The sequence below is a fragment of the Lepidochelys kempii genome, chromosome 1 (genome assembly GCF_965140265.1).
Source record: "Lepidochelys kempii isolate rLepKem1 chromosome 1, rLepKem1.hap2, whole genome shotgun sequence".
Lineage (NCBI taxonomy): Eukaryota > Metazoa > Chordata > Testudines > Cheloniidae > Lepidochelys > Lepidochelys kempii.
Window position 1 is genome coordinate 211,127,414 of NC_133256.1, and position 25,753 is coordinate 211,153,166.

The following is a 25,753-nucleotide window of genomic DNA, read 5'->3' on the forward strand; positions in this document are numbered from 1 at the left end:
ATGAAGCCACCAAATTGACTCTGGTGTTGAAACAGGTCCCCAAGGTGGCTTTGCTGCAGGAGCAGCTGCAGCATATCCTGGGGCTATACTTTCAGGAGCTTTTTCAATGCCCCCTGGAGGACTGGTCCACCACAGAACCAGCAGAAGAAACTAAAGAGGCAGAAGTCGCCCCAGAGCAGGATAAGTTTCTGGTTCCATTTTTGTGTTTATTAATATAGCTATGAGAGGGATTTCTGATTAATGAACTAATGCAAAAGTTATTACAAGTCATCAGGATGCTGCGTTAGCATCAACATGGTTGGTGCCTTCCCACAGCTTCCAACGCAACTTGTTATGACTGCATGCAAATACTCAGCAATCCTTCAGTATCCCCCCATCCCTCCTACTATGTGGAATTCAAAATGGAGACTGGGAAGTGCAAACAGTGAAACAAGCCTCCTAATGTGAAGTTTTACTGGAAAAGCATACATATTTGCTAAGACGTGCCAGCCTGTTAAAAATAAGATCCTTATATTGTCTTCCCGCTTTGTACCAACCCAACATTGTAATGAGCCATCTGCAAACAGCGAACTGTGGGAGGCGTTGAAATGTAGTCCATTTACAACAGTAGTCCATTTCAGTTAAGCGTAGTCTGTGTGATCCATTTGTCTGAAGTACATCTGGGGGTTTGAATGCAGTCCAGAATTGTGCCAGAGGAGGCAGGGGGATGAACGGGGATGCTGGTGGGATTCTGTGTGTTTGCATGTAGTCATAACAGGTTGTATCGAAAGCCATGGGATGGCACCAACCGTGTGGATGCCAATGCAGATCCTGTTGATTGCCTAATGAATGTTGACCCAATCCCAGGTGCTGATAGTTACAAACTTTTCCCATAACAGGAACTTCAGATAGGTAAGTCACAGTTTGGGAAAGGACATATTTTTCAGGCCACAGGGGTAGCTGACCTGCCGACACCTCTCCTAGATGTACTGTTCACTCACCGTACATTTGATTACTTCAGTGTCACACACTGCCATCTTCCCACCAGCAGCTTGGAATAAAACCTCTTTTTTCCACTCTGGAAACACAAGAAATGTCATGCCCTCCAAAATGTGGAATGCCTGAAATGACAGAGTCTTATGTAGAAAGCCACAGCAACCACCTTCCCCCAAAGCCCAAACTGGTCTTCAATTTTTAGAAAAAAGTGGTTGTGATTTTTCACTTGCCATATTCTGTGCATGTAATTAACCTGTTCAATCACAGGTCCAAGGAGCTTCTTTGGTCTGAAGTGTCTCTAACAATATACTGAAGTACATTGCTATAAAGTAACATTTTATGTCCTTGAAATTCCAAAAGGAATTTTTCTCTGCTCATGTGGTGTGACATTTCAGCAATGAACACCTGTGCCTTCTCTACTTCCATGCCCATCTGCCTCGACAGCTCATCCACACTCCAATAGAAGCCTGGGTCACCATAGTGCTGCAGACCGGTCCAAGAGGAAGTGTGTCCATGATGAACTTATCGTTGACGTTCTGGTTAGGGCCAACAAGCAGGTCCAGTACCAAAGAGAGAGGGACTTGCAGCAATTGCAAAGGCAAGATGAGAGGCAAGTGGAAAGGCTCAGGCTGGCTGCACAGCTTGAGGACAAGACTTCAGTGTGGGAGCAGACACTAGCTTTGCAGTTCCTGGAAGAGGAATGGCGTCTGAGGGAGGAAGATAGCAGAAAGAACTCTTTGAGTGGCTGTTTTTGCTAATGGCTGCCAGCGTGTAGGCTCCTGATGAGTCCACCCCATGGTGTGAGTCCCCTGCTCAGTACAATGTGCTGCAGATCAGGAATAGTTTGGACAATTCCATGTCTGGGTGAGCCATGCAGTCGGGCCCTAACAATAGATGTACAGGCCAAATGTTCCCCATGCAGTCCCCCAAACTGAACCCCTCCCTGTGGATGCCTTCTCCCCACTGCCCAAGCACCCGGTGTGCAGGAAACATGTAAGGAACGGAGAAGAAAACAGGGACCAGGGGACTCGCCACAGTAAGGAGCTTTCTGTCTTGGAAATTGTTTCACTTTTTGCCCTTGTTCATGCACCTTGTCCCTGGTTTGGTTTTGCTGTTCCTGGTTTGGTGTGCTAATGGCAGCTGGCCCACCCGGCAATAGTTTAATACTGTGCTTTTCTAATAAATGTTCAAAAACAAAGATTTTTATTTGATAAAGAAATCATACTACCAGACTGCATCACATCATATAATGTGTATTTCAAATAATAAAAATAAACACATAAGGGACAACTGTGAAGTTGTATAGAAACACTATTTATTTCTTAGTACAGACATCTACATTCACAGTTCACCTCCCCCCACCCACAATTCTAGTTTCCTAAGTGGTCATCTCATTCATAAGGTACAATTCATGGGAATCAATCCTCCCCCCTCCCTTACCTAATGTACAGGAAGCATTGCACAAGCACATTCATAAAGCTACTGTTCTCCCTCTTCCATTGGCCCATGCAAATCCATGGTATGAGAGCACAGGGCATCCCTAATTTCTGTTGCCTGGGTGCATCCAGCTCCAGCTGCAGTAGCTGCACTTCCTGGCTGGGAGTACTGGCTCAGCAGGATGTGTTGGTGGGCTGCTCAAACTACCTGTGATGCACAGGAATGGACAATCAAGTTATCTCACAGTGCATTGTGACGGGGTGTACACCCGGAGTGAAGCCTGGAAGCTGTTGGAACCACTGTGCCCCCAAATCATTCAGCTGGGTTTGCCTCCCACATTGCTCTGCTGGTGACTCACAGCCAGCCCCTCCAGGCCCTGTTATCACCCAACATGACAGCAGGTGGCACCACACACCCAACTGAGTCACCTGAGTGCTTTACTTAAGCCACTCATGACTAACAATGGAGGCACTAGCCAATTTCACAGCTCCCCAGCTTTGCACCCCTACTGGAGTATAAGTCCAGAATTATACTGTCTTGCACTGCACAAGGATCTGTATGGTGCAAGCTCATTAATTAGTCCGTTCCCCCCCCCCCCCAATGTGTGGAAGATATGCACAAGCCTTTGTTAACAGAGCTAAGATTCCCTAACACTTCCCTCAAAAACACACTGGTTAAGATAAAACATAAAACAGGTTTATTAACTACAGAAAGATAGATTTTAAGTGATTATAAGTGATGACAAACAGATCAAAGCAAGTTACCTAGAAAATCAAACAAAATCCAATCTAAGATTTATACAAATTAGATAGGATTTGAATCTGCAGGATTACAGATTCTTGAGGCACAGGCTGCATCTGCTTTGCAGTCTGGGTTCCCTTCCCCTATTCAAAGTCCTTTTTCTTTCAGAGGTTCTTCCAGATGTTGAGTTGTGGAGAAATGAAGACAAGTGATGATGTCACTACCCATCTTTTATAGTTTCTTCCAGATTGCTGGAAAGTCTGTGTATGTGACGTGGGGGTCCACCCCCATTGGCAAAACATTCTCCATGGTCTCTGTGCTCCTTCCGAGGAGGCTTCCTTATACAGAGTTCCTGAGCTAGTGGATTCTTCCCTTGATGGGTGTTGATGACAGCAATTAACACTGTCTGGCTGCTCTATTGTTGTACCTGAAAGGCTGGTTTTGGGTGTTTCCAGTCACACATCACACTTTAGTAATTCACACATAGCAAGATTTCATAACTTCACATATGATGATAGCACATACAATCCACTGAGATATTAATGTTTAGCAGATCAAGACTTTTAGAATGATACCTCACAAGGCATACTTTGTACAAAATGTATCATAATTACATCACCATGGTAAATATATGGTGCTTTGGGGTGCAGAATGTCACATGCATCACACATAAAGGGCTAGAACGGCCACATTTCAGAAGGGCGCTAGGAAATCTGGGATATTGTTAGTTTGATTCAGGACTGTGTGCTGCAATACAGATGCTGGAGCCCCAGGTTGGGCCCCAGGTTTAAATATTCTCAGCCAGGGGTCAGTAATCAATGTAGATGCTCAAGACCTGGGTTCTCATACCCGAGGTTTGCTGACTCCAATTCCGCTAACCCTGGGCTTACGTTACAGTGTACACATGTTAAATGGCTAAGGGCCACTGGCATCCATACAGACAATGTGAAAGAAACTATGGATATTGCTAAATATAAAAAGAAGACAGTATCATCAGACTTTCTATAAAAGGCTGTGTGAGGAGGATCTTGGTCAAACTAAGGTCCTCTACTGTACTGAATAGTATTTTATATAGGATATGTGAGATCCTAAGACCAGAAAATGGGTGAAACAGCTGGTAGTCCCCAGCATTTTTGGCTGGCAGTGAAAGGTAGCTCATCAAGTTCCTTTAGCAGGCCTTACAGGGAGGGACAAGATATTGGCCAAAATTCTGCAAAGATTTTTCTGGATGAATATTTATTAAGAAGGAGCTGAATGGTGTTAATCCTGCCCAGAATGTCAGATAGTGGACCAGAAACAATAAAAAACAGACAGCTGATTTCAATTCTTATTGTAGGTACACAATTTGAAAGGATTGCAATGACTCCATTAGAACAGAGTTACCAAATGAATCAGGTTTGCTGTAGCTCTGTAACAATGAAGTGAGCTGTAGCTCACGAAAGCTTATGCTCAAATAAATTGGCTAGTCTCTAAGGTGCCACAAGTACTCCTTTTCTTTTTGCAAATGAATCAATACATTTTAATTATTTGTGACTGTATGACTCAATATCCAGAGGCAGTCCCTTTACAGTGCTACTGCCATGAGAATTGTAGAGGAAGTGATGATACTCTTTAGTAAGGTGGACATCCATAGAATGTTCCTGATGGATCAGGGAACTAATTTCCAAGCATCCCTTTTACTATCTCTTAGGCATTAAAGCCATCTGAACTAGCCCTTATCCAAATGATCCCTAATCCACTGGTGGATGGGCTAGTGGAAAGGATGAATCAATCCCTGAAATGAACATTAAAAATCTATGCACAGTCCGTACCCAGACAGTGGGACTTTATCTTTCATTTGCTTATTAAAAAGCCACACAGGCTTCAATGTAATTCTCTCCATTCGAGTTGTATGGCTGACAGCTTAGTGAGCCATAGACATGATCAAAGAAAGTTTGCAGGGATGAACTACTGACTTTTCCAATATTATTGATTACATTATAAACCTGAAGGACAACTTGCAGAGGTCTCCCACATAGCTAAGGAAAATCTAGAAGAGCAGGCACAAACAAGATGATATAATAAACTAGTTCAGGAATGGCAGCTTAGGGTGGGAAGTAAAGTTCTGTTATTGTTACCCACCACTACGAAAGATAAGCTGCTAGCTAAATGGCACGGTCTGTTTATAGTATCAAGACAGGTAGGAGTGACATATTGTGAAATCGAATTATCTGAAGAAAAGAGAAAAAACTTTCATATAAATATACTAAGACCCTGGATTGAAAGGAAAACAAGGAATTTAGCATTGACCATACCCCCAGAATTAGGTAATAATGTATCAGAGGAGGCATATACCAGAAAGTCATTTTCGTTGCCCTCCACTGGAGTCTCTCCAATCTGTCCACATCCCACTACAGAAGGGATGTGGACAAATTGGAGAGAATCCAGCGGAGGGCAATGAAAATGATTAGGGAGCTGGGGCACATGACTTACTGGGAGAGGCTGAGGGAATTGGGCTTATTAGTCTGCAGAAGAGAAGCGTGCAGGGGGGGAGGGGGATTTGATAGCAGCCTTCAACTACCTGAAGGGGGGTTTGTAATGATGCTGGTTCTGGCGGGATAAATTGGCAGGACAAATTCAGGATAAATTGCTTAAAGCAGGGTTGTTACAGCCCAAGGCTGGGGTTTCTATGCACACCAAGGCAAACCAAACCAGCCAGACAGAGAGGACTTTGGTTTTACCCCACTGGCTAACCACAAGTCACACAAGCAATTCCCTTAGACACTTCAGTTTCCCAGTATCCCCAGCAGTGCCACTTGTTATGGGGACAAATGGTTATGATAACCAGTACCCCAGTAAAAGAAAAAAGGTGTCTCGATCCCAAAGGACCAAGCCCCAGACCCAGATCAATATACAAATCCAATCTTACCCACAAATCACGCAGTCGCCAATCCTTTAGAATCTAAAATCTAAAGGTTTATTCATAAAAGGAAAACGATATAGATGAGAGCTAGAATTGGTTAAATGGAATCAATTACATACAGTAATGGCAAAGTTCTTGGTTCAGGCTTGCAGCAGTGATGGAATAAACTGCAGATTCAAATCAAGTCTCTGGAGAACATCCACAGCTGGGATGGGTCATTCAGTCCTTTGTTCAATGCTTCAGCATAGCAAAGTTCCTCCAGAGGTATGAAGCAGGATTGAAGTCAAGATGGAGGAGCTGCAGCAGCTTTTTATATTCTCTTGCCATGTGATCTTTCTTTCTTTGTTCCAGAGACAAGCTGTCCATCACATGGCATGGAAAAACCTCAGAGTTCTCTCCATAGGCAGGTCCCTTCATACCTTGCTGAGTTGCAAGGCGTGTCTGTCTTCTCTCAGTGGGTCAATTTTATAGCTGATGGTCCTTAAGGGGCCATCAAGCAGGCTAGGCAGAGCTGACACCAACTTGTCTGGGGTGTCACCCAGAAGCATAGCATAAGTTTGAAATACAGACAGTATATAGCCAATACTTATATCTTTAAATACAAAAATGATACATGCAAACAGATAGCATAATCATAACCAGCAAACCATAATCTTGTCTTAGACACCTTATTAGACCCCCTTTATACAAGATTTGGTGCCACTACAGGACCTTGGTTGCAACCATGTTCTATATGGTTCCAGTTCAAGTCAATAACGTGACAGGATTCCAAAGAGGATGGAGCTAGGCTGTTCTCAGTGGTGGCAGAACAAGAAGCATTGGTCTCAAGTTGCAGTGGGGGAGGTCTAGGTTGGATATTAGGAAACATTATTTCACTAGGAGGGTGCTGAAGCACTGGAATGGGAGGTGGTAGAATCTCCACCCTTAGAGGTTTTTAAGGTCAGGCTTGACAAAGGTCTGTCTGGGATGATTTAGTTGCTTTGAGGAGGGGGTTGGACTAGATGACCTCCTGAGGTCCCTTCCAACCCTGATATTCTATGGTTCTATGAAAGAAAGGTATATGAGTGCAGAAGATTATCCAAAGGGGCAGAAGAGTAACAGCTGAACAACATGTGGATTTGAGCCATCTATCAATAAGTTCTGGCATGTAAATGATAAAATACTATTCATTTGGATCTACCAGTACATCATTAACTAACCACCTTCCACTAACTGAGTTAAACACAATGAGGGATAAGAACGTGCATTACTAGATGGTATTTAGCCCTACAATTATATCAGTTTGAGATAAAACATAAAGTCTATGGAGAGATGCAAATAGAAACAGTAATTCCCCCTAAGAAGGGAGAGGTATGTGACAAAGTGGTCTGGCGCTTTACAGGGTGTATGCATTATTAGGGGAGGTTTCATTAGTCTATAAAACTCACATTGCATGTAGGATGGTTAAATTAGTGAATGTGATACAAATAGAGTACGAAAGATCACGTTGCCTTTTTTTTCTTTCTTCCCTTTGCTCGACTGCAACATTTTTCTGTTCAAATTCCTTTCTCACTTTCTTTTGGAAATCAAATGAGCACTAGGGAGTGATGACATGTGGGAATCAGTTGGGTTGCCTTAACAATTGGCCAGAAAAGACAGGGGCTAATTACACTGGTTTAATCCTGAATGATTAGGTGGGGCTTGCTGAGGAAAGCAGAGTCTGAGGCCTATCAGGATAAGAGAAGGGCCAGATAAAAACAGCTCTCCTGAGTCTGCATGGGGGCAATTCAAATGCTGGAAGTTGTTGGCCTCCAGAATCTGAATGCTGGATCAGTTAAGCTTCAGATTCAGGGGCTACATCTCAGAGGATGCAAACTGAAACATGTGGTCTTGGGAAACCTGAATTTTGACTTCGGGTTTTGTGTTTGGAATATTTTTCTGCATATTCTTTCCTAGCCCAGGGTAGGGCAAATAAGTGATAACAAATTTTCCCTCGGAGAAAGCACCTGTGACTTTTGTCGTATGAAAGCCAAACCCACCATCTGAGTTATAGAGTTTAGAACCAGAAGAAACCACCTGTTCATCTAGTCCAGGGGTTCCCAAACTTAGTTCGCGGCTTGTTCCAAGTAAGCCCCTGGCAGGCCGTAAGACGCTTTGTTTACCTGAGCGTCCACAGGTACAGCTGCTCGCAGCTCCCAGTGGCCATGGTTCACCATTCCCGGTCAATGGGAGCTGTGTGAAGCGGTGGCTTGGTTCGCGCCTTTTCCCGCAGCTCCCATTGGCCGGGAATGGCGAACCGCGGCCACTGGCAGATGCAAATGGTCGTACCTGTGGACACTCAGATAAACAAAGGGTCTCACGGTCCACCAGGGGCTTAGCCTGAACAAGCCACGAACCAAGTTTGGGAACCCCTGATCTAATCTGTCCTCCTGTATATCACAGGCTGCCAGCACCCACACACTAAACCCAACAACCAAAATGAGGCCAAAGTATTGCAGCCCAGTATAGAGGCATCCCTGTGACAAGACTAATCAAGTCACCTCACAAACTTCTTTCTGACAAGCTAAACCAGATGGATCTCTTTAAGTGTCTCATTATAAGGCATTTTCTCCAGCCCTCAAATCATTATAGTGGCTCTTCTCTGTACCCTCTCCAGTTTTTCAATGTCCTTTAAAATATGTGAACACAAGAACTGCCATATACAAAGGTAAAATCAATTCCCTACTCCTACTTACTACCCATTATTTACCACTCTGCCAATCATTGTGTCATCTCTAAATATTATCAGCAATGACTTATATAGCTACTTCCAGATCATTGCTGTTCAGCACAGTATGAGTGCAGAAGCCCACTACAAACACACCATTCAATCATGATTCCTCATTAACAGCCACTTTTGGAGATCATAATCCATTTAATGTGCTTTATTATTACAGTAACTCCTCACTTAAAGTCGTCCTGGTTAACATTGTTTCATTATTAGGTTGCTGATCTATTAAAGAACATATTCGTTTAAAGTCACACTCATTTAAGCTTGTTTGACTCACCCCACTCCACCCAGTGGGGAGCAGGGTCGGGGTGTGGGGGCTTGCCCCGTTCTGCCCATCTGGCATTCCAGCTGGGGAGTGGGCAAGCCGCCGACCCCACTCCCTGGCAGAAGTGTCAGACCCCACGCCAAGCCCCCGTGCCCCGACCCCACTACGCCCTGCCTCAACCAAGCTTCACAATCATCATTGATGAGTACAATATTAAATAGTTTGTTTAAAATTATTTAAAACTTATACTGTATATGTATATAATGTCTTTTGTCTGGCAAAAAAAATTTCCCTGGACCCTAACCATAGGATGACTATGAGCTGCCAATGTGATATGGCTGTGAAAAAAGCTAATGTCGTCTTGGGATGCATCAGGAGAGGTATTTCCAGTAGGGATAAGGAGGTTTTAGTACCGTTATATAAGGCACTGGTGAGACCTCACCTGGAATACTGTGTGCAGTTCTGGTCTCCCATGTTTAAGAAGGATGAATTCAAACTGGAACAGGTACAGAGAAGGGCTACTAGGATGATCCGAGGAATGGAAAACTTGTCTTATGAAAGGAGACTCAGGGAGCTTGGCTTGTTTAGCCTAACTAAAAGAAGGTTGAGGGGAGATATGATTGCTCTCTATAAATATATCAGAGGGATAAATACCAGAGAGGGAGAGGAATTATTTAAACTCAGTACCAATGTGGACACAAGAACAAATGGATATAAACTGGCCACTAGGAAATTTAGATTAGAAATTAGACGAAGGTTTCTAATCATCAGAGGAGTGAAGTTTTGGAATAGCCTTCCGAGGGAAGTAGTGGGGGCAAAAGATCTATCTTGCTTTAAGATTAAACTCGATAAGTTTATGGAGGAGATGGTATGATGGGATAACATGGTTTTGGTAATTAAATATTCATGGTAAATAGGCCCAATGGCCTGTGATGGGTTTTTAGATGGGGTAAGATCCAAGTTACCCGGGAAAGAATTTTCTGTAGTATCTGGCTGATGAATCTTGCCCATATGCTCAGGGTTTAGCTGATCGCCATATTTGGGGTCGGGAAGGAATTTTCCTCCAGGGCAGATTGGAAGGCCCTGGAGGTTTTTCGCCTTCCTCTGTAGCATGGGGCACGGGTCACTTGCTGGAGGATTCTCTGCTCCTTGAGGTCTTCAAACTACAATTTGAGGACTTCAATAGCACAGATATAGGTGTGAGGTCTTTTTTAGGAGTGGTGGGTGAAATTCTGTGGCCTGCATTGTGCAGGAGGTCAGACTAGATGATCATAATGGTCCCTTCTGACCTAAATATCTATGAATCTATGAATCTATGAATAACCCGCCCCCATTTACATGAATTCTTATGGGGAAATTGGATTCGCTTAACATTGTTTTGCTTAAAGTAGCATTTTTCAGGAACATAACAACAACTTTAAGCGAGGAGTTACTGTATTGTATAGTGCTTATTTTTAATCAGAATGATGTACAGTACTAAATCAAACACCTTACAAAAGTCTAAGTATCTTACATTTACAGTTACTTGTATCCACCTGTGACACTGAGTCCAAAAGCAGGCTACAGAACCCAAATTCAACCTTTAGAGACATATTAAAAAGTATGTAAATGGTAATTAGGGCCATTCCATATTAGATAAACTTGAGCTTTGAAATGTAGACTTGTATTGATAGAGAATTAGAAAATGTTTACCTGTATCTTGTTAGAGGTTAACAATGTAACCAAATGGTTCCTGTCTGTCACTATGTTCTGTTAATTCAGAGATCAAAAGGAAATGTTAACATTTAGATGAACCGTGAATGTAACAATATCATTGTCTTTATTTCTCTTTGAAGTTTGTAGTAAGCTACTGTCAAGGTTCCTTCCCCACTCTGAACTCTAGGGTACAGATGTGGGAACCTGCATGAAAACGTCCTAAGCTTACTTTTACCAGCTTAGGTTAAAACTTCCCCAAGGTACAAACTATTTTACCCTTTGCCCTTGGACTTCCACTGCCACCACCAAACTTTATCTGGGTTCCTGAGAAAACATAGTTTGGAAATGTCTTTCCCCCCAGAATCCTCCCAACCTTTGCACCCCACTTCCTGGGGAAGGTTTGGTAAAAATCCTCACCAATTTGCACAGGTGACCACAGACCCAAACCCTTGGATCTTAGAACAATGAAAAAACATTCAGTTTCCTTACAAGAAGACTTTTAATAGAAGTAAAAAAGAATCACCTCTGTAAAATCAGGTGGTAAATACCTTACAGGGTAATTAGATTCAAAACATAGAGAATCCCTCTAGGCAAAACCTTAAGTTACAAAAAAAGCACACAGACAGGAATATTCATTCTATTCAGCACAGCTATTTTCTCAGCCATTTAAAGAAATCATAATCTAACGCATCTCTAGCTAGATTACTTATTAAGTTCTAAGACTCCATTCCTGTTCTGTCCCTGGCAAAAGCATCACACAGACAGACACAGACCCTTTGTTTTTCTCCCTCCTCCCAGCTTTTGAAAGTATCTTGTCTCCTCATTGGTCATTTTGGTCAGGTGCCAGCGAGGTTACCTTTAGCTTCTTAACCCTTTACAGGTGAGAGGATTTTTCCTCTGGCCAGGAGGGATTTTAAAGGGGTTTACCCTTCCCTTTATATTTATGACAGCTACCTGTAACCGGGGGGAGATGGGCAGTTGCCTTATTCTAATTCATGCAGCTAATTACTGGTGGTGCTTAGGAAATAGAGGTCTTACTTCAAAGCCACGATGATTGCCTATTGTTCACCAGAGGACTGCATGCTGTTAAGAGGCTGCCAGAGAACTATAAAAAGAACTCCAGGGCCCTGATACTGTTATCTTAGATATCCTTAAGCTTCTTCAGGGGAAGTTTGAGTCACAAGACTGAGGTCTCCAGTCTTGGATCACCCTGATATTGGACCTTGGCCTATAACATATTAAACTAATTCTGACAGGTTTCAGAGTAGCAGCCGTGTTAGTCTGTATCCGCAAAAAGAAAAGGAGTACTTGTGGCACTTGTGTTTTCCACTGCATGCATCCGATGAAGTGAGCTGTAGCTCACGAAAGTTTATGCTCAATTAAATTTGTTAGTCTCTAAGGTGCCAGAAGTACTCCTTTTCTTTAAACTAATTCTGTTTCAACTAAACTAATTCATTTCAACTCTAAAGCTCACCATCTGTACTATGAAACTGACCTAAGAACTTTATTCATATCTGTATATATAATGATCTTTTAACCAATACTCTCTCTTTTTTTAAAAATAAATTTTAGTTTAGTTAATAAGAATTGGCTGTAAGCATGTATTTGGATAAGATCTGAAATATTCATTGACCTGGAGGGTAATGTGTCTGATTCGTTGGGATTGGTACAACTTTTTATATGATAAACAAGATTTTCAGTAATCCCCTCATCATATTTGACTTGGCTGTCTGGGTGGGAGCCCAAGTCTGGGTTGCTTTAAGCGAACAGTATTTATGGTTTCTGGGTAACCAGTAGGTATTGTAGAAGCTGTTTTGTTGCTGGCTTGGTGAATCTAATTATTAGAAATAACCACCAATTTTCGGAATTGTCTGTCCCATTCTTTGCAGTTTTCCCTGATTAAGCAATCTCACTGTGGCCCCCCTGGAATCCCAGTCGGGCAACCATTCTAGTAATCTCATCAGCGTTGAGGGAATTTCCCCAGTATTCCAAGATTTCTTAAAAATGAACATCAGCAGGCTAGAAATCTTCTCAGCCTGCTCTTGGGTGCAAGTTATCTGGCCCTGCTGATTTTAAAATGTTTATCCCCAGTAAATAGTTTAACATCCTCTTTAGTTACTAATGGACTAGAAGGTATTTCATCATCCTCATGTGATATGACTAAAATATCTTGCTTTTTTCAATATACAACAAAATTATTTATTGAACACTCCTGCCTTTTTTGTATCATTATTAACAATTTTACCATCTCCATATAGTGCCAATGAAATATTTTGAAACAGAGATTACAGAATATTTTAGAAAAAACATTGGGACTTGTTTGTGAAAGATTCACAAAGCATAAACCACTGCTATTTGCCAAATATTATATTTGTTGAATACTATTTGACCAGCTCCATTCATAATAATGATGGGGACGTGGCTCAGTGCTCTCTCTGGTAATTGTGTCCTGATTGTGTTTGAAGGTGGAGCTGCTGATCTCAGGCTGTTCAATGGAAGCAACCCATGTGTTGGGAGAGTGGAGATTGAACGTAATGGTCAGTGGATGAAGCTGTGTTTTACTGCTTCCCGTGCTGCAGAAATCTGCCAACATTTGAGATGTGGAGAGGCATTTGGTGTCCATAATGCTGCCCATTTTGGAGAAGATTCCAGACCATACTTGATGGTAGGAGATGTATGTTATCAATCAACAATCTGGGACTGCAGGCTGGAAAATCTGAATACAGAGTCAACATGCTCTCATCCTTTCTATACTGGAGTGACCTGCTTTGGTAAGAAATTACTCATCCTGCTACTTGGCATTAGAGAAAAGGGATTGTATCCAGAGCTTGTTTCATTCCTGCAAACTAATGTAGAAGTGGGTAAATATGATCAAATCCTGAAACTATGCTGGAGTAACCTGTGTAGGTAAGAAACCAGACATCCTGCCACTTGTATATTTCCAGCCCACAATAATTTCTTCCTGGAAATGACAGGTTTATTTGGATTCTGGAAAAAGGTGAGCCTAGGCACACCCAAAACTAAATGTTGGACCCCTTGCTTGAGGGGAGGGACCTCAAGGCCCAAAACACAACTGAGTATGTGGGATAACAAATGCAAAAACAAGAAGGGAGTATGGGTGCTGGAAGGTACAGGACTGACTGGAGCAGTAAGGGATTAAACTCCACCCCACCTACCTTGTGTCACCTAGAAAGACATTGGAAGATTTGCTCAAATATGTGTGTTCAACTTTGAATTCATGTGTATGAACTAATATGGCCAATAGTCTCCAGACAATCTATCCTGGGCCTTGGTGACCTTGCTGTGTAGAGTAGGAGAGGTAGTATATAGCTGCTGCAATTATACGTTCTATAGAAAAGCCTACACTAGGCTAGAATAGACAGATAGAGTTAGGTTGGGAGTCAAATTCACAAATTTACCTCAATTCTCTAATAACTAATAATTCTTTTACCTCCACAATGGATCACATACTCCACCCACCTCCCTGCTCCAGCTTCCTAACATCTTTTATTGGACCAACTTCTGTTGATGGAAGATACAAGCTTTTGTGCTTCACAGAGGTCTTCACCAGGTCTGGGGAAGGTCACCAGAGTGTCTGGTTAGATTTCTGAATATTCCTGAAGGTGGCGATGCTAAGGAGCTGAGATATGATTGAATCAATATGCAAATAATTCACCAACTTCATTTTTTAGTATTTGATCAGCTGTAGATAGTGCTTTGTTACTGTCCTGCAGATATTCCTCCATTATTCAGAAGGACTTAACTTCAACAGAATGCTCATGTAGCTGGTTGAAAGCACAGACAAGACCCGTGGCCCTGTGCTAGTTTTGTCATCATCATCTCCTCTTCCTCTTTGAAAATGTATTTCTTTCTTATCAGTAGTATTACCATAGTGCCTAGGAGCCCCAGTCAGGCACCAGGACCCTACCGTGCTTCATCTGTACCGAGACAGAAAAAGAGATGGTCCCTGCCTCAAAGAGCTTACAGTCAAAGGGTGTATCTACACTACAGGCACTACACCAGCACAGCTATGGCGCTGCAGGTGTGCTGTTGGAGCACCCCGGTGTAGATGCTTCCCACAGTGATGGAGACTTTTCCATCGATTTACTTAATCTAACTTTCATTCTTACATCAATTTAGCCACATCTACAACAGGGTTTAGGTTGGCATAGCTATGGTGAACAGGGGTGTGAATTTTTCACATCCTGAGAGATGTAGCTATATTGATCTAAATTTTAAGTGTAGACCAGGCCTAAGTAATTCTATCTTGGTGAATTCTCCTCCCTTGAGGTATCTTCAGTTCCAGTAGTCATAAAACTTTTGAATCTATTCCCTTATCTACTTCCTGTAAGAAACGAAAAAGGGTGTGGAACTGGGTAGAGCCCCTTCCCCCTTTCTCCCTTTCCCCTTCCCTGCTACTCTGTGCAAACTTGATTGGCTGTGTGCGGGGCGTGCCATTCTAAAAGAAGGACACAGAATTAACTATGAACCACTTGGGAGGGTTTGAGTCAATGGGGGGACAGGGAACAAGCTGTAACAATGCTGCCTCTGGAGGGACATAACTGAGAGTATCGATTCAGGACAAATTGCTTAGAGCAGGGCAAATACAGCCCAAGGCTGGGTTTCTTTTATTACTAAGGCACACCAAATCAGCCAAACAGCGAAGACTTTGGTCTCACCCCACTGGCTGACCTTAAGTTATAGAAGCTATTCCCTCAGACACTCCAGTTTCCCAGTATTACCACCAGTGCCACTTGTTATGCGGACAAATGGTTATGAAAACCAATACCCCAGTAAAAGAAAAAAGATTTTCTTAATCCCAAAGGACCAAGCCCCAGACCCTGGTCAATATACAAGTCAGATCTTACCCACAAATCATGCTGTTGCCAATCCTTTAGAATCTAAAATCTAAAGGTTTATTCATAAAAGAAATAAATATTAATAAGAGTTAATATTGGTTAAATGGAATCAACTACATACAGTAATGGCAAATTTCTTGGTTCAGGCTTGTAGCAGTGATGGAATAAACTGCAGTTTCAAGTCAAGTCTCTGGAGTACATCCACAGCTGGGATGGGCAGTACAAACCGCTCCCTGATTTACGCAAGACCCGACTTACGCAAATCCGCACTTACAGAAAAAGTTCCATAAACTAGAAATAGGAGGGGTTTTTTTTTTGCTTAATGATCAGGTATACGTTTCCGACTTACGCAAAATTTGAGTTACACAGAACAGAACGATTGTGTAAGTCGGGGAGCGTCTGTACTTTGTTCAGAGCTTCAGTTTGTTGCAAGGTTCCTCCAGAAGTAAGAAGCAGGATTGAAGACAAAATGGAGGGATTTCCAGGGCCTTTTATATTCTTTCTCTTGTGGGCGGAAACCCCTTTTTTCTCTTGTGCAAAATCACAGCAACAACATGGAGTTTGTAGCCACATGGGCAAGTCACATGTCCATGCATGACTCAGTTCTTTTACAGGGAGATCAGCCATTGCTCACATGCTACCTTGAACATCGCAGGAAGACTTTTCATGTGGATTGGAGTCTCCTGAGGTCCATTGTCACTTAAGTGTTTTTTGATTGGGCACTTAATCTGCAAATTCCTTTCTCAAGAAACTGACCAAATGTTTCACTAATGCTACACATTGAGATACAAGTACATAGCCAATATTCATAAACTTCGACTACAAAAATGATACACACATACAGATAGCATAATCATAACCAGCAAATCATAACCTTTTCATAGACACCTTACACAACAACCTTTGTACAATATTTGCTGCAAATCATAGAATCATAGAATATTAGGGTTGGAAGAGACCTCAGGAGGTCATCAAGTCCAATCCCCTGCTCAAAGCAGGACCGACACCAACTAAATCATCCCAGCCAAGGCTTTGTCAAGCTGGACCTTAAAAACCTCTGAGGATGGAGATTCCACCACCTCCCTAGGTAACCCATTCCAGTGCTTCACCACCCTCCTAGTGAAATGAGGTTTCCTAATATCCAACCTAGACCTCCTCCACTGCAACCATTGCTTCTTGTTCTGTCATCGGCCACCACTGAGAACAGCTGAGCTCCATCCTCTTTGGAACCCCCCTTCAGGTAGTTGAAGGCTGCTATCAAATCCCCTTCACTCTTCTCTTCTGCAGACAAAATAACCCCAGCTCCCTCAGCACTCTCCTCATAATTCATGTCCCCAAGCCCCCAAATCATTTTCGTTGCCCTCCGCTGCACTCATCATTTCGCTTAAAGTAGCATTTTTCAGGAACATAACTACCATGTTAAGCGAGGAGTTACCGTATTATATTTTTCAAATACTATTTGACTAGCTCCATTAGTAATAATAATGGGGATGTGGCTCAGTGCTCTCTCCAATAACTCTGTCCTGATTCTACTTGAAGGTGGAACTACTGATCTAAAGTTGGTCAACGGAAGCAACCCATGTGCTGGGAGAGCGATGATTAAGATTGGTGAACTGAGCGCCATTCTGTGTTCTACTGTCTCACCTATGAAACATGCTGCAGTAGCTTGCAAACACTTGGGATGTGGTTCTGCAGTTAGTGTCCATGGTGCTGCCGACTTTGGAGAAGATTCCACACCATACTTGGTAGTAGGAGATGTTTGTCATGGGAGTGAGTCAACAATCTGGGACTGCAGATTTTTAACACGGAATGTAAATTCAACATGCTCTCATCCTTTCCATGCTGGAGTGACCTGCTCAGGTAAGAAATCAGCCATCCTTCTACTTGCCATGTGAGAAAAGGGATTGAATCCAGAGTTTGTTCCATTCCCACAAACTAATGTAGAAGTGGGTAAATATGATCAAATCCTGAAATTATTACTCTCACATTATAGTGAGCAAATCCCTATGTAATTCCCAACCCAGATATCTTTAGAGTCTCCTTTATTAACCTCACTGCAGTTGTCTCAATACCACATTTTCCATTTTCCTTTCATGGGTTTCAAATTTATTTTGTATATCCAAACTAGGGAAAGTATTGGTATTTAATAAGCTATTCTATGTACATATTTAAACTGCGCCTATCGCCATGGCATTGGTGTGCCTACCTGGAAAGCCCATAAAATCCTGTTGAGTAATAATGTTTTCAAAGGAAATAGACCCATACTTTTCTCTATGCAGCCATTTGAGAGCTTAGAAAGTATCAGACAATAGGAACTTTTAGTGGCAGAGAGTAGCCAGATCCAATTACAGCATCATTTGGGGGGGAGGAATAGCTCAGTGGTTTGAGCATTGGCCTGCTAAACCCAAGGTTGTGAGTTCAGGCCTGCTAAACCCAAGGTTGTGAGTTCAGTCCTTGAGGGGGCCATTTAGGGATCTGGGGCAACTATGGGAGATTGGTCCTGCTTTGAGCAGGGGGTTGGACTAGATGACCTCCTGAGGTCCTTCCAACCCTGATATTCTATGATTCTATGATCATGCAAGGCATTTCCCATTAGAGTCTTGTCTAACCTCATGTCACACATCTAATGGTAGATCTGTTATCTCCCACAATGTTTATTCAACTGCATGATCACTCAGGCTTTTAGAAAATTATTCCCAACCACCAGAGTGAAATTCAGAGCCTGATTCTTCACTTTTGGGTATGTTGTGCATGAATATAAAATGCTACCAAACTGGAAATCACTCTGTCAGACTGGAGATGGACAGGAAGAGAGATACCCCTGGGTGTTTGCCCTTTACTTATATAGTTCAGTCCCCCTCATAAAATTCTGTCCAGCTGAGCAGAAGGAGACATGGAATCTAGTAAGGAAAGATGCTTCATGTTATTTCACCTGTATGTTCTGAAAAAAGAAAAGGAGTACTTGTGGCACCTTAGAGACTAACCAATTTATTTGAGCATGAGTGAGCTGTAGCTCACGAAAGCTCACGCTCAAATAAATTGGTTAGTCGCTAAGGTGCCACAAGTACTCCTTTTCTTTTTGCAAAGACAGACTAACACGGCTGTTACTCTGAAACCTGTATGTTCTGAGATGCAGATTTTCTTTGTCTCCTTTATTTTCTCCCCTGCTGTCTGAGGACTCTGTTTACAGACTATATGTAAACTGAGGTAACTGCACATCCCTTTGTTTAAGACCTACTTGACCAGTTCTGCCTAATCAGACCACAAGAATTTGAACATGTCCCTTTAACATCATACAGGGGAATTTCATAACTTCACACATAATGATGCTACACACATTTCCCCATGATATTATTGCCCAGTGAGTTATTAGTTTCCAAATGATACCTCAGAAGGCATATTTTATACAAAGATTATTACAATAGTGTGCAGGTTGTGATTACAGGGGTGCATTTGGCCACAGTTTCCTTGCCCCCCAGTCCACAGTGTGTCTGCATAGTCTCACTCCTTATAGCATTCTCTGATTTATGAGTATCTATCATAAAATGGAGTGATCAGAATTCACCAAATTCCTGTTGTGGTTGTGCAAGGGCTGAGTAAAATTGCATAATTGCATCTAGTATGGGAAGGGTCTCCTGTGCACATACACCTTGCACTAGACATAGACATATTGTGTTACCTAGGGAGGTGGTGGAATCTCCTTCCTCAGAAATTTTTAAGGTCAGGCTTGACAAAGCCCTGGCTGGGATGATTTAGTTGGGGATTGGTCCTGCTTTGAGCAGGGGGTTGGACTAGATGGCCTCCAGAGGTCCCTTCCAACCCTGATATTCTATGATATTCTTTGAGTACACAGTGTGACAGACAAAGGCATTGGCACCTGATGTACTAACACAGGTGCCCTCTCTCCTGGGGTATGGCCTTTTCTCTCCCTGGCACTTACTATTGTTATGCTTATAAGAAGCACACGAGATCTTTTTCAGGGGAAAAGGCAATATGCCACATTTATTGAAGATACAACAATTAGCATATGCATTCAATCACACGCACACACACTGTCCCGCCAGTCAATGTTATAGTTACCAGTCCAGAGTCCGGCGCAATCTAGTGGCCCGGTAGGTAGGAGCTCGGTTCTGTCAGTTGCGACACGATGCTCTGGGGAAGTCTTGGCAGGACAAATCCAAAGTTTCATGGCAAGGCACCCTGTTTATATAATGATTTTTCTCATTGGGACCAATGATTTTTGAATGATTATGCTCTAATCAATTGTTGTTTGATGAGTGCTTGTTTCTTTAATTTCTTTTTTTTTTTAATTATTTTATTATTTTGTCTTTTTATTAAGTTTTTTAGGGAGTTATTTCATGCTGGTTTTGATTACAGCTATTTTGTTCCCGCTGATAGGTGCTTGTTTTATTTTATTTTTTTATTTGCTTGTTCACAGGAGACAATCAAGTAAATAGAACAAACCCCAGCAAAGGAAGGACACATAAAAAATAACAGCATAGCAGTGGTGGTAACTTTACTGTGAACAGGAAACTAGGCTCAAGGGAAGGAAAAGGTTAAGGTTAACTAATCTATATATAATATAACGGTAACGTACCCATCTATACCATGCCAAGAGTCCTAAACCACTGTGATATTAGAGTTAACTCAACCATTCACCACCCCTACTCTACAGCTAATTTTCATGCAACAATTTAATTGGTTGTAATGAGTCAGTGATACAAGAGGGACAGCACAGATCATGGGGTCCTTGGCCCAAATGCCACTGTTCTTCAAAGTTTGATTTGCCACCCATACAACTCACCACAAACTCCCCAAGGCAACTGACACACCCAAACAAATCAACATAGCTTTCCCAGCACAACACAACCCACACACAAATCAACACAGAACACACAATAACATCAAACACACACAGCTCCTCACCTTAGCCCACACTCCTCATTCACCACCTGCACAAATCAGTACAAAACTCTCAGCACAACATACATACTCACCCACCCTCATTCATACTTACCATAAAACCAGTAACTTGAGTGGCAAAATTGCTGGTCATCTCTTGTAATAAGTAAGCCTATTCTCCAGAATTTAACACTCATAAATTCTTCCAAACCCCAGCTGTCTGCCTGGCACCTTACCAAGGCAGACAGTATGGCTGAGTTTGTGTATCCTGGTATAGTGTCTGCACCGCTGCAGCATTGGCCAGCTTACACAAAAGTCCCCTTAGTATTTCTCCATCCCCGAATGGGGCAGGATCATGTCCTGGATCCAACCAGGCTTGCTATTCCCTGGTCTGAAATCCTCCTAAGGTCTCAGTTGGCTATCGATAGCGAGTCCCAGATAGGATCTCTCTCTCCAAATGCTGGTGCTGCCTGGTCCATGCAGCTAGAGTCTAAGAGCATGAATCTCTGAGTGGTGCTGTCTCTCTTCCAGCTTCCAAACTAAAACTCACTGTGTAAAATCTATTACCTGCTATTACCAGCAGGAGAGTGAGTTTGTGTGTGTATGGGGGTGGGGGGGATGTGAGAAAACCTTGATCTATGCAGGAAATAGCCCGACTTGATTATGTAAAGAGTTGTCACTTTGGATGGGCTAGCACCAGCAGGAGAGTGAATTTGTGTGTGGGGGTGGAGGGTGAGAAAACCTGGATTTGTGCTGGAAATGGCCCAACCTGATGATCACTTTAGATAAGCTATTACCAGCAGGACAGTGGGGTGGGAGGAGGTATTGTTTCATGATTTCTGTGTGTATATAAAGTCTGCTGCAGTTTCCACGGTAAACATCTGATGAAGTGAGCTGTAGCTCACGAAAGCTCATGCTCAAATAAATTGGTTAGTCTCTAAGGTGCCACAAGTACTCCTTTTCTTTTTGCGAATACAGACTAACACGGCTGTTCCTCTGAAACCTGTGTAAAATCAGTCTGTCTTGTCGCTGAGAGCTGTGCAGCTCTGGCTTGTCATAGGCTCAGTGGACTGCTCATCTAGATCCCCCATGCAGAAGCCTCCCTGTTGCCCTTGGACAAGGTTTTTAGTTCCTTCTGTCCCCACCCCTAACTCCAAGCAGGCTGGAAATGGGGTCAGGAGGCTATAGTAGCCATTATAGCTGTAGTCCTTTAGGATAAGGCCCTCTAGAGGCTGAATCCTGAACTCCAAGGGCTGGCAACTGTAGGTTGGGGTTACACACAAATAAAAGCCTGCAGGACTCTGTGGAACACATGAGGAAAAATAAATAAAATCTAAGGAAGGAGGAGCTGCTAGTGGTGCAGCTAGGTGAGCAGGAGGCTGGCAGCTCAGTGCTCTCCTGGCCTGGCTGGACCCTTTGTACAGCTCATGCTCTAAAGCCAGACATGGGCAAAGGATGAGCTAGTGCGGATCCCAGAAAGGCAAACAGGTGAGATGGATGGAAGAGGGGATTCAGGCTCCAGCAGCTCTGGTAGGACAGGCTCGGATTCTAAAACACGACCTCTGCGCCTGCAAGAGCTGTAGGCGAGAGGTGGGACCAAAAATATCATTCTCTCCTCACAGCTGCAGTGGTACCAACTCTTGCCATTTTGTTTTGTGTCATACTTTCAAAAGGAAGTTTCTAGCCTTTGTGGGTGGGTTGAAAAGTTTGAACAAGTGACCCCTAAAGGCTCAGAAACCCGAAAGCAAAGCAGAAAACCCCCCTTGTTCTATTTCTAAAATCTCTGTGCCTTTCACTACATGTCCCTCTGCACACACTGTGGCCTCTGGGATCTCATCTACAAGGGCCCTGCCCTCTTCACATTTAGTCCCTCTTATAGCCCAAAGTTGCCCACTCTTGCAATTTTTTCCACAAGTGACACAACTGTGGCTGGTCTGGGGCCCAGTCCTACAATGAGGCAAGAAGCTCCATCCTGAGTCCTCTGATTGGCTGGCTGCCTTACTTGCCCGCCTCCTGGGGTAAAACAACCCAGTCATAACTGTTTCCGGCAGAGCTCTCTTCCTCCCCCTTTCCCTTCAGCAACCTGAAGCCATTTTCATTGGAGGGTGGGGGAGCAAAGAGCCATCAGCTCAGGGTGGCTCTTCCCCCCCGTTTCCCTCCCTTCCTGTGAGCAACAGGCTTCCCCTCTCCCCAGTGGTCGATTAATGATTTTGCCGCCCCTAGGCCCAGAAATAATTGCCGCCCCCAGAAATAATTGCCACCCCAGCTCGCCTCCGCTCCACCTCTGCCTCCTCCGCTAAGGGCACTGCCAGGTTCTGCTTCTCCCTGCTCCCTGCCAGTGCTTGTGCATGAAACAGGTTCGCGAAGGAGAGGAGGCGAGGCTGGGGTGGGGATTTGGGGAAGGGGACCAATAGGGGCAGGGAGGGGACGGGGAAGGGGTGGAGTTGGGGTGGGGCTGGGGGCAGAGGGTATAAACCGGCACTGGGGGAAGCAGCCTCTGGCTGCTATTATAAATTTGCCGCCCCTGCAAATTTGCCACCCTAGGCCTAGGCCTTCCCGGCCTAGGCGTTAATATGCCACTGCCCCTCCCGCAGCACTGGCTTGGGAGGGGGCGGAGCTCCCTGGAGGGGCAGAGTTGAGGCTGGGGGGCTGAACTGAGGGCTGGCACCTGGGAGGGAACAGAACTGATGGGTGGCTGGGTAGGGACAGACCTATTTGCTGGACAGGGGACAGGCAGATGTGGGGGTGAGAGCTCCTGTAGCCGGGGCCAAAATCATCTTACCCAGTACCGTGGGGAGAGTGGGCAACACTAATTATCTCACATGCCATGCTGTCTCCAGTAAATCTATTTAATTTGTATAAAACTTTCTTTGTATAAAACTAAACTTTCTGTACCTGTCTCTCTGTCCTTGGACCACGTACTCCCTGTAGCAGGAACCTTCCCTTCTAGAATGTCTGGAAAGCATCTAGCACACCGTACATGCTACCGTAACATAATAATAATAAATAATAATAATTAATAATAAGAATAAGTAATAATAAATAAATACATTTGCACCCTCAATTCGCACTTGGGGAGAGGAGTGTTCTTCTCTGACTCCTAAAATCATGCCTATTCTTGCAATTAAAGTTTGCCTCCCCGGATGTTAGGCTCAGACCCATTCATATTGCCAAATCCTGAGGTCCTTACACATTTTTTCTTCTCAGTCTTTACTCTGGCAAAATTTCTTTTGGTTTTAATACAAATTTGCCTTTGTTTTCAGTAAGGCACTGTACAAATGCAAAGTAAATAGTCAGTCTCTGCTTCACAGTCTGAATGGAAAAGACAGACAAAGACTACAGGAAAAAGCGGAGGTCCAGAAAGGTGAAATGACTAGTCTGAGGTCAGACAGCAGGTTAATGGCAGAGCTAACCTGGAGCATGGGGCCACAGGACAAGTGCAACCTCCCCCAGGGAATATCTCCAATGCAGAGTGCCCTTACATCAGGGGCAGAGCCAGCTGGTTACGCACTGCCACTGCCTCGGTATCAGTATTATTTAATCGCAGCAGCGGGAATAAGGCAGAACAAGTTTTTACACAACAAATATGCTTCTATCTTACCTAAAGCTTAGCATCTTCCTTAAAACTTAGGCAGGTCCAGCTGCTTAAAAGTTAAGACCCATCCTCCAGGGCTTGTCTCTGTATCAGTTTGCTCCCCTTGAGCAATAACTTGACCACTTCCTCTGCCTGCTCTTCAGGGACATTCTTTTTATCCATTTCAAAGCATTTTATTCCAGTTTCCCACCTGGATCTCCCCCGACTTCACTAGCCAAGCAGCTGATCGCAGCATGGACAGTGTTAAAATTTCAAAGGTATTGTCACCTGTATTTTCTTCTGAATATCAGTGAATGAGTTATCTAAAATATTGTCTTGTTTCTTGTGGAAACAAACCATCCAGGTCTGATTTAACCCTCAGGGAATGCATAGACTGCAAAAAAGTGTATTCTTAACGTGGGTTAGCTAACCCCCATTAGTTAACTCTAATTAAAATATCAGTGAAAACATGGCAACTTGCCTTTTAACTCAGGTTAGCAGCTCAAATTCAACCTCAGGCTGCCCTGGGCTTGATTTGAACTGCTAATCTCAGGCCAGGTCTACACTATGGGTATAACTACACTGCTCATAGGTGTGAAAAATCCACACCCCTGAGAGACCTAGTTATACCAACCTTAACTGTCCGTGTAGACAGTGCTATGTTGGTGGGAGAGCTTCTCCTGCTGATATAGCTACCAGCTCTTGTGGAGATGGCGTAACTAAGCTGACAGGAGAGCTCTCTCCCTTCGGCTTAGAGTGTCTTCATCAAAGCACTACAGCTGCACTGGTGCAGTTGCTGATGCAGCGTTTGTAGTATAGGCCTGCCCTGAGTTAAAAGCTGAACTGGTGTGTCCTCACTGCTATTTAACCCAAGTTAGCTAAACTGAATTAAGAACACACCTCTTCTTGGAGTACTTTTAGTAATCCTGTAGCAGACAACACAGCAAGAAAACAAGCAAAACTTCATAAAATAATACAGGCCTCTCTCACATCCTTCACAATTAGTTAAAAAACACTGACAGTAGTGTTCGTTTCTAAATAGTGACACAAAGGTCCATATTTCAAGAACAGATATTTAATTACAGGTACTGTATTTTTTAACGTACTCATAGGTATAATCCATGATTTCTAAACATTGTTATGAAAAAGTTTGAAAAACATGTCTATTTACTGAAAGGTGTAGTGGCGAGTATGGAGTGTAAGTGTAACATTCATTGATGGATTGTTTGACTCTCTAGGCTACTCACAGCCTCGGCTGGTGGGAGGAGATAATCCCTGCTCAGGACGTGTGGAAATAAGACATGGTGAAACATGGGCTACACTCTGTGATGCACACTTTGATCTCAAAGCTGCCAGTGTTATCTGTAATGAATTAGAGTGTGGAAGAGCTTTATCTATCCCGGGAGGAGCTCACTTTGGAGAAGGACAGGGGCTGATCTGGACTGAAGAGCTGCAGTGCGTGGGGAATGAGTCACACCTTGCATACTGTCCCAGGATATCACATGTGAATCAGACATGCTCACATGCAAATGATGCCAGCGCCATATGCTCAAGTAAGAATTCAGCATGATGTCTTTAAAATCCCAGTGTTGTGTATTCTAGATTAGGGTGCAGCAATAAAATAATCTCACTCTGTAGGGAGCTGGGATAAGAG

At 43.3% G+C, this 25,753-nt stretch overlaps 1 protein-coding gene across 1 annotated transcript in view; it reads left to right on the forward strand.

Annotated features, from left to right (window-relative positions):
- The first annotated feature begins 13,174 nt into the window (after window positions 1-13,174).
- Window positions 13,175-25,753, forward strand: part of LOC140906703 (scavenger receptor cysteine-rich domain-containing protein SCART1-like) — a 40,304-nt gene continuing 27,725 nt past the window's right edge. The window contains exons 1-3 of the mRNA XM_073331191.1: window positions 13,175-13,535; window positions 17,163-17,483; window positions 25,338-25,652. Coding sequence (XP_073187292.1) covers window positions 13,175-13,535; window positions 17,163-17,483; window positions 25,338-25,652 — 997 coding nt within the window. The remainder of the gene's footprint in view (window positions 13,536-17,162; window positions 17,484-25,337; window positions 25,653-25,753) is intronic.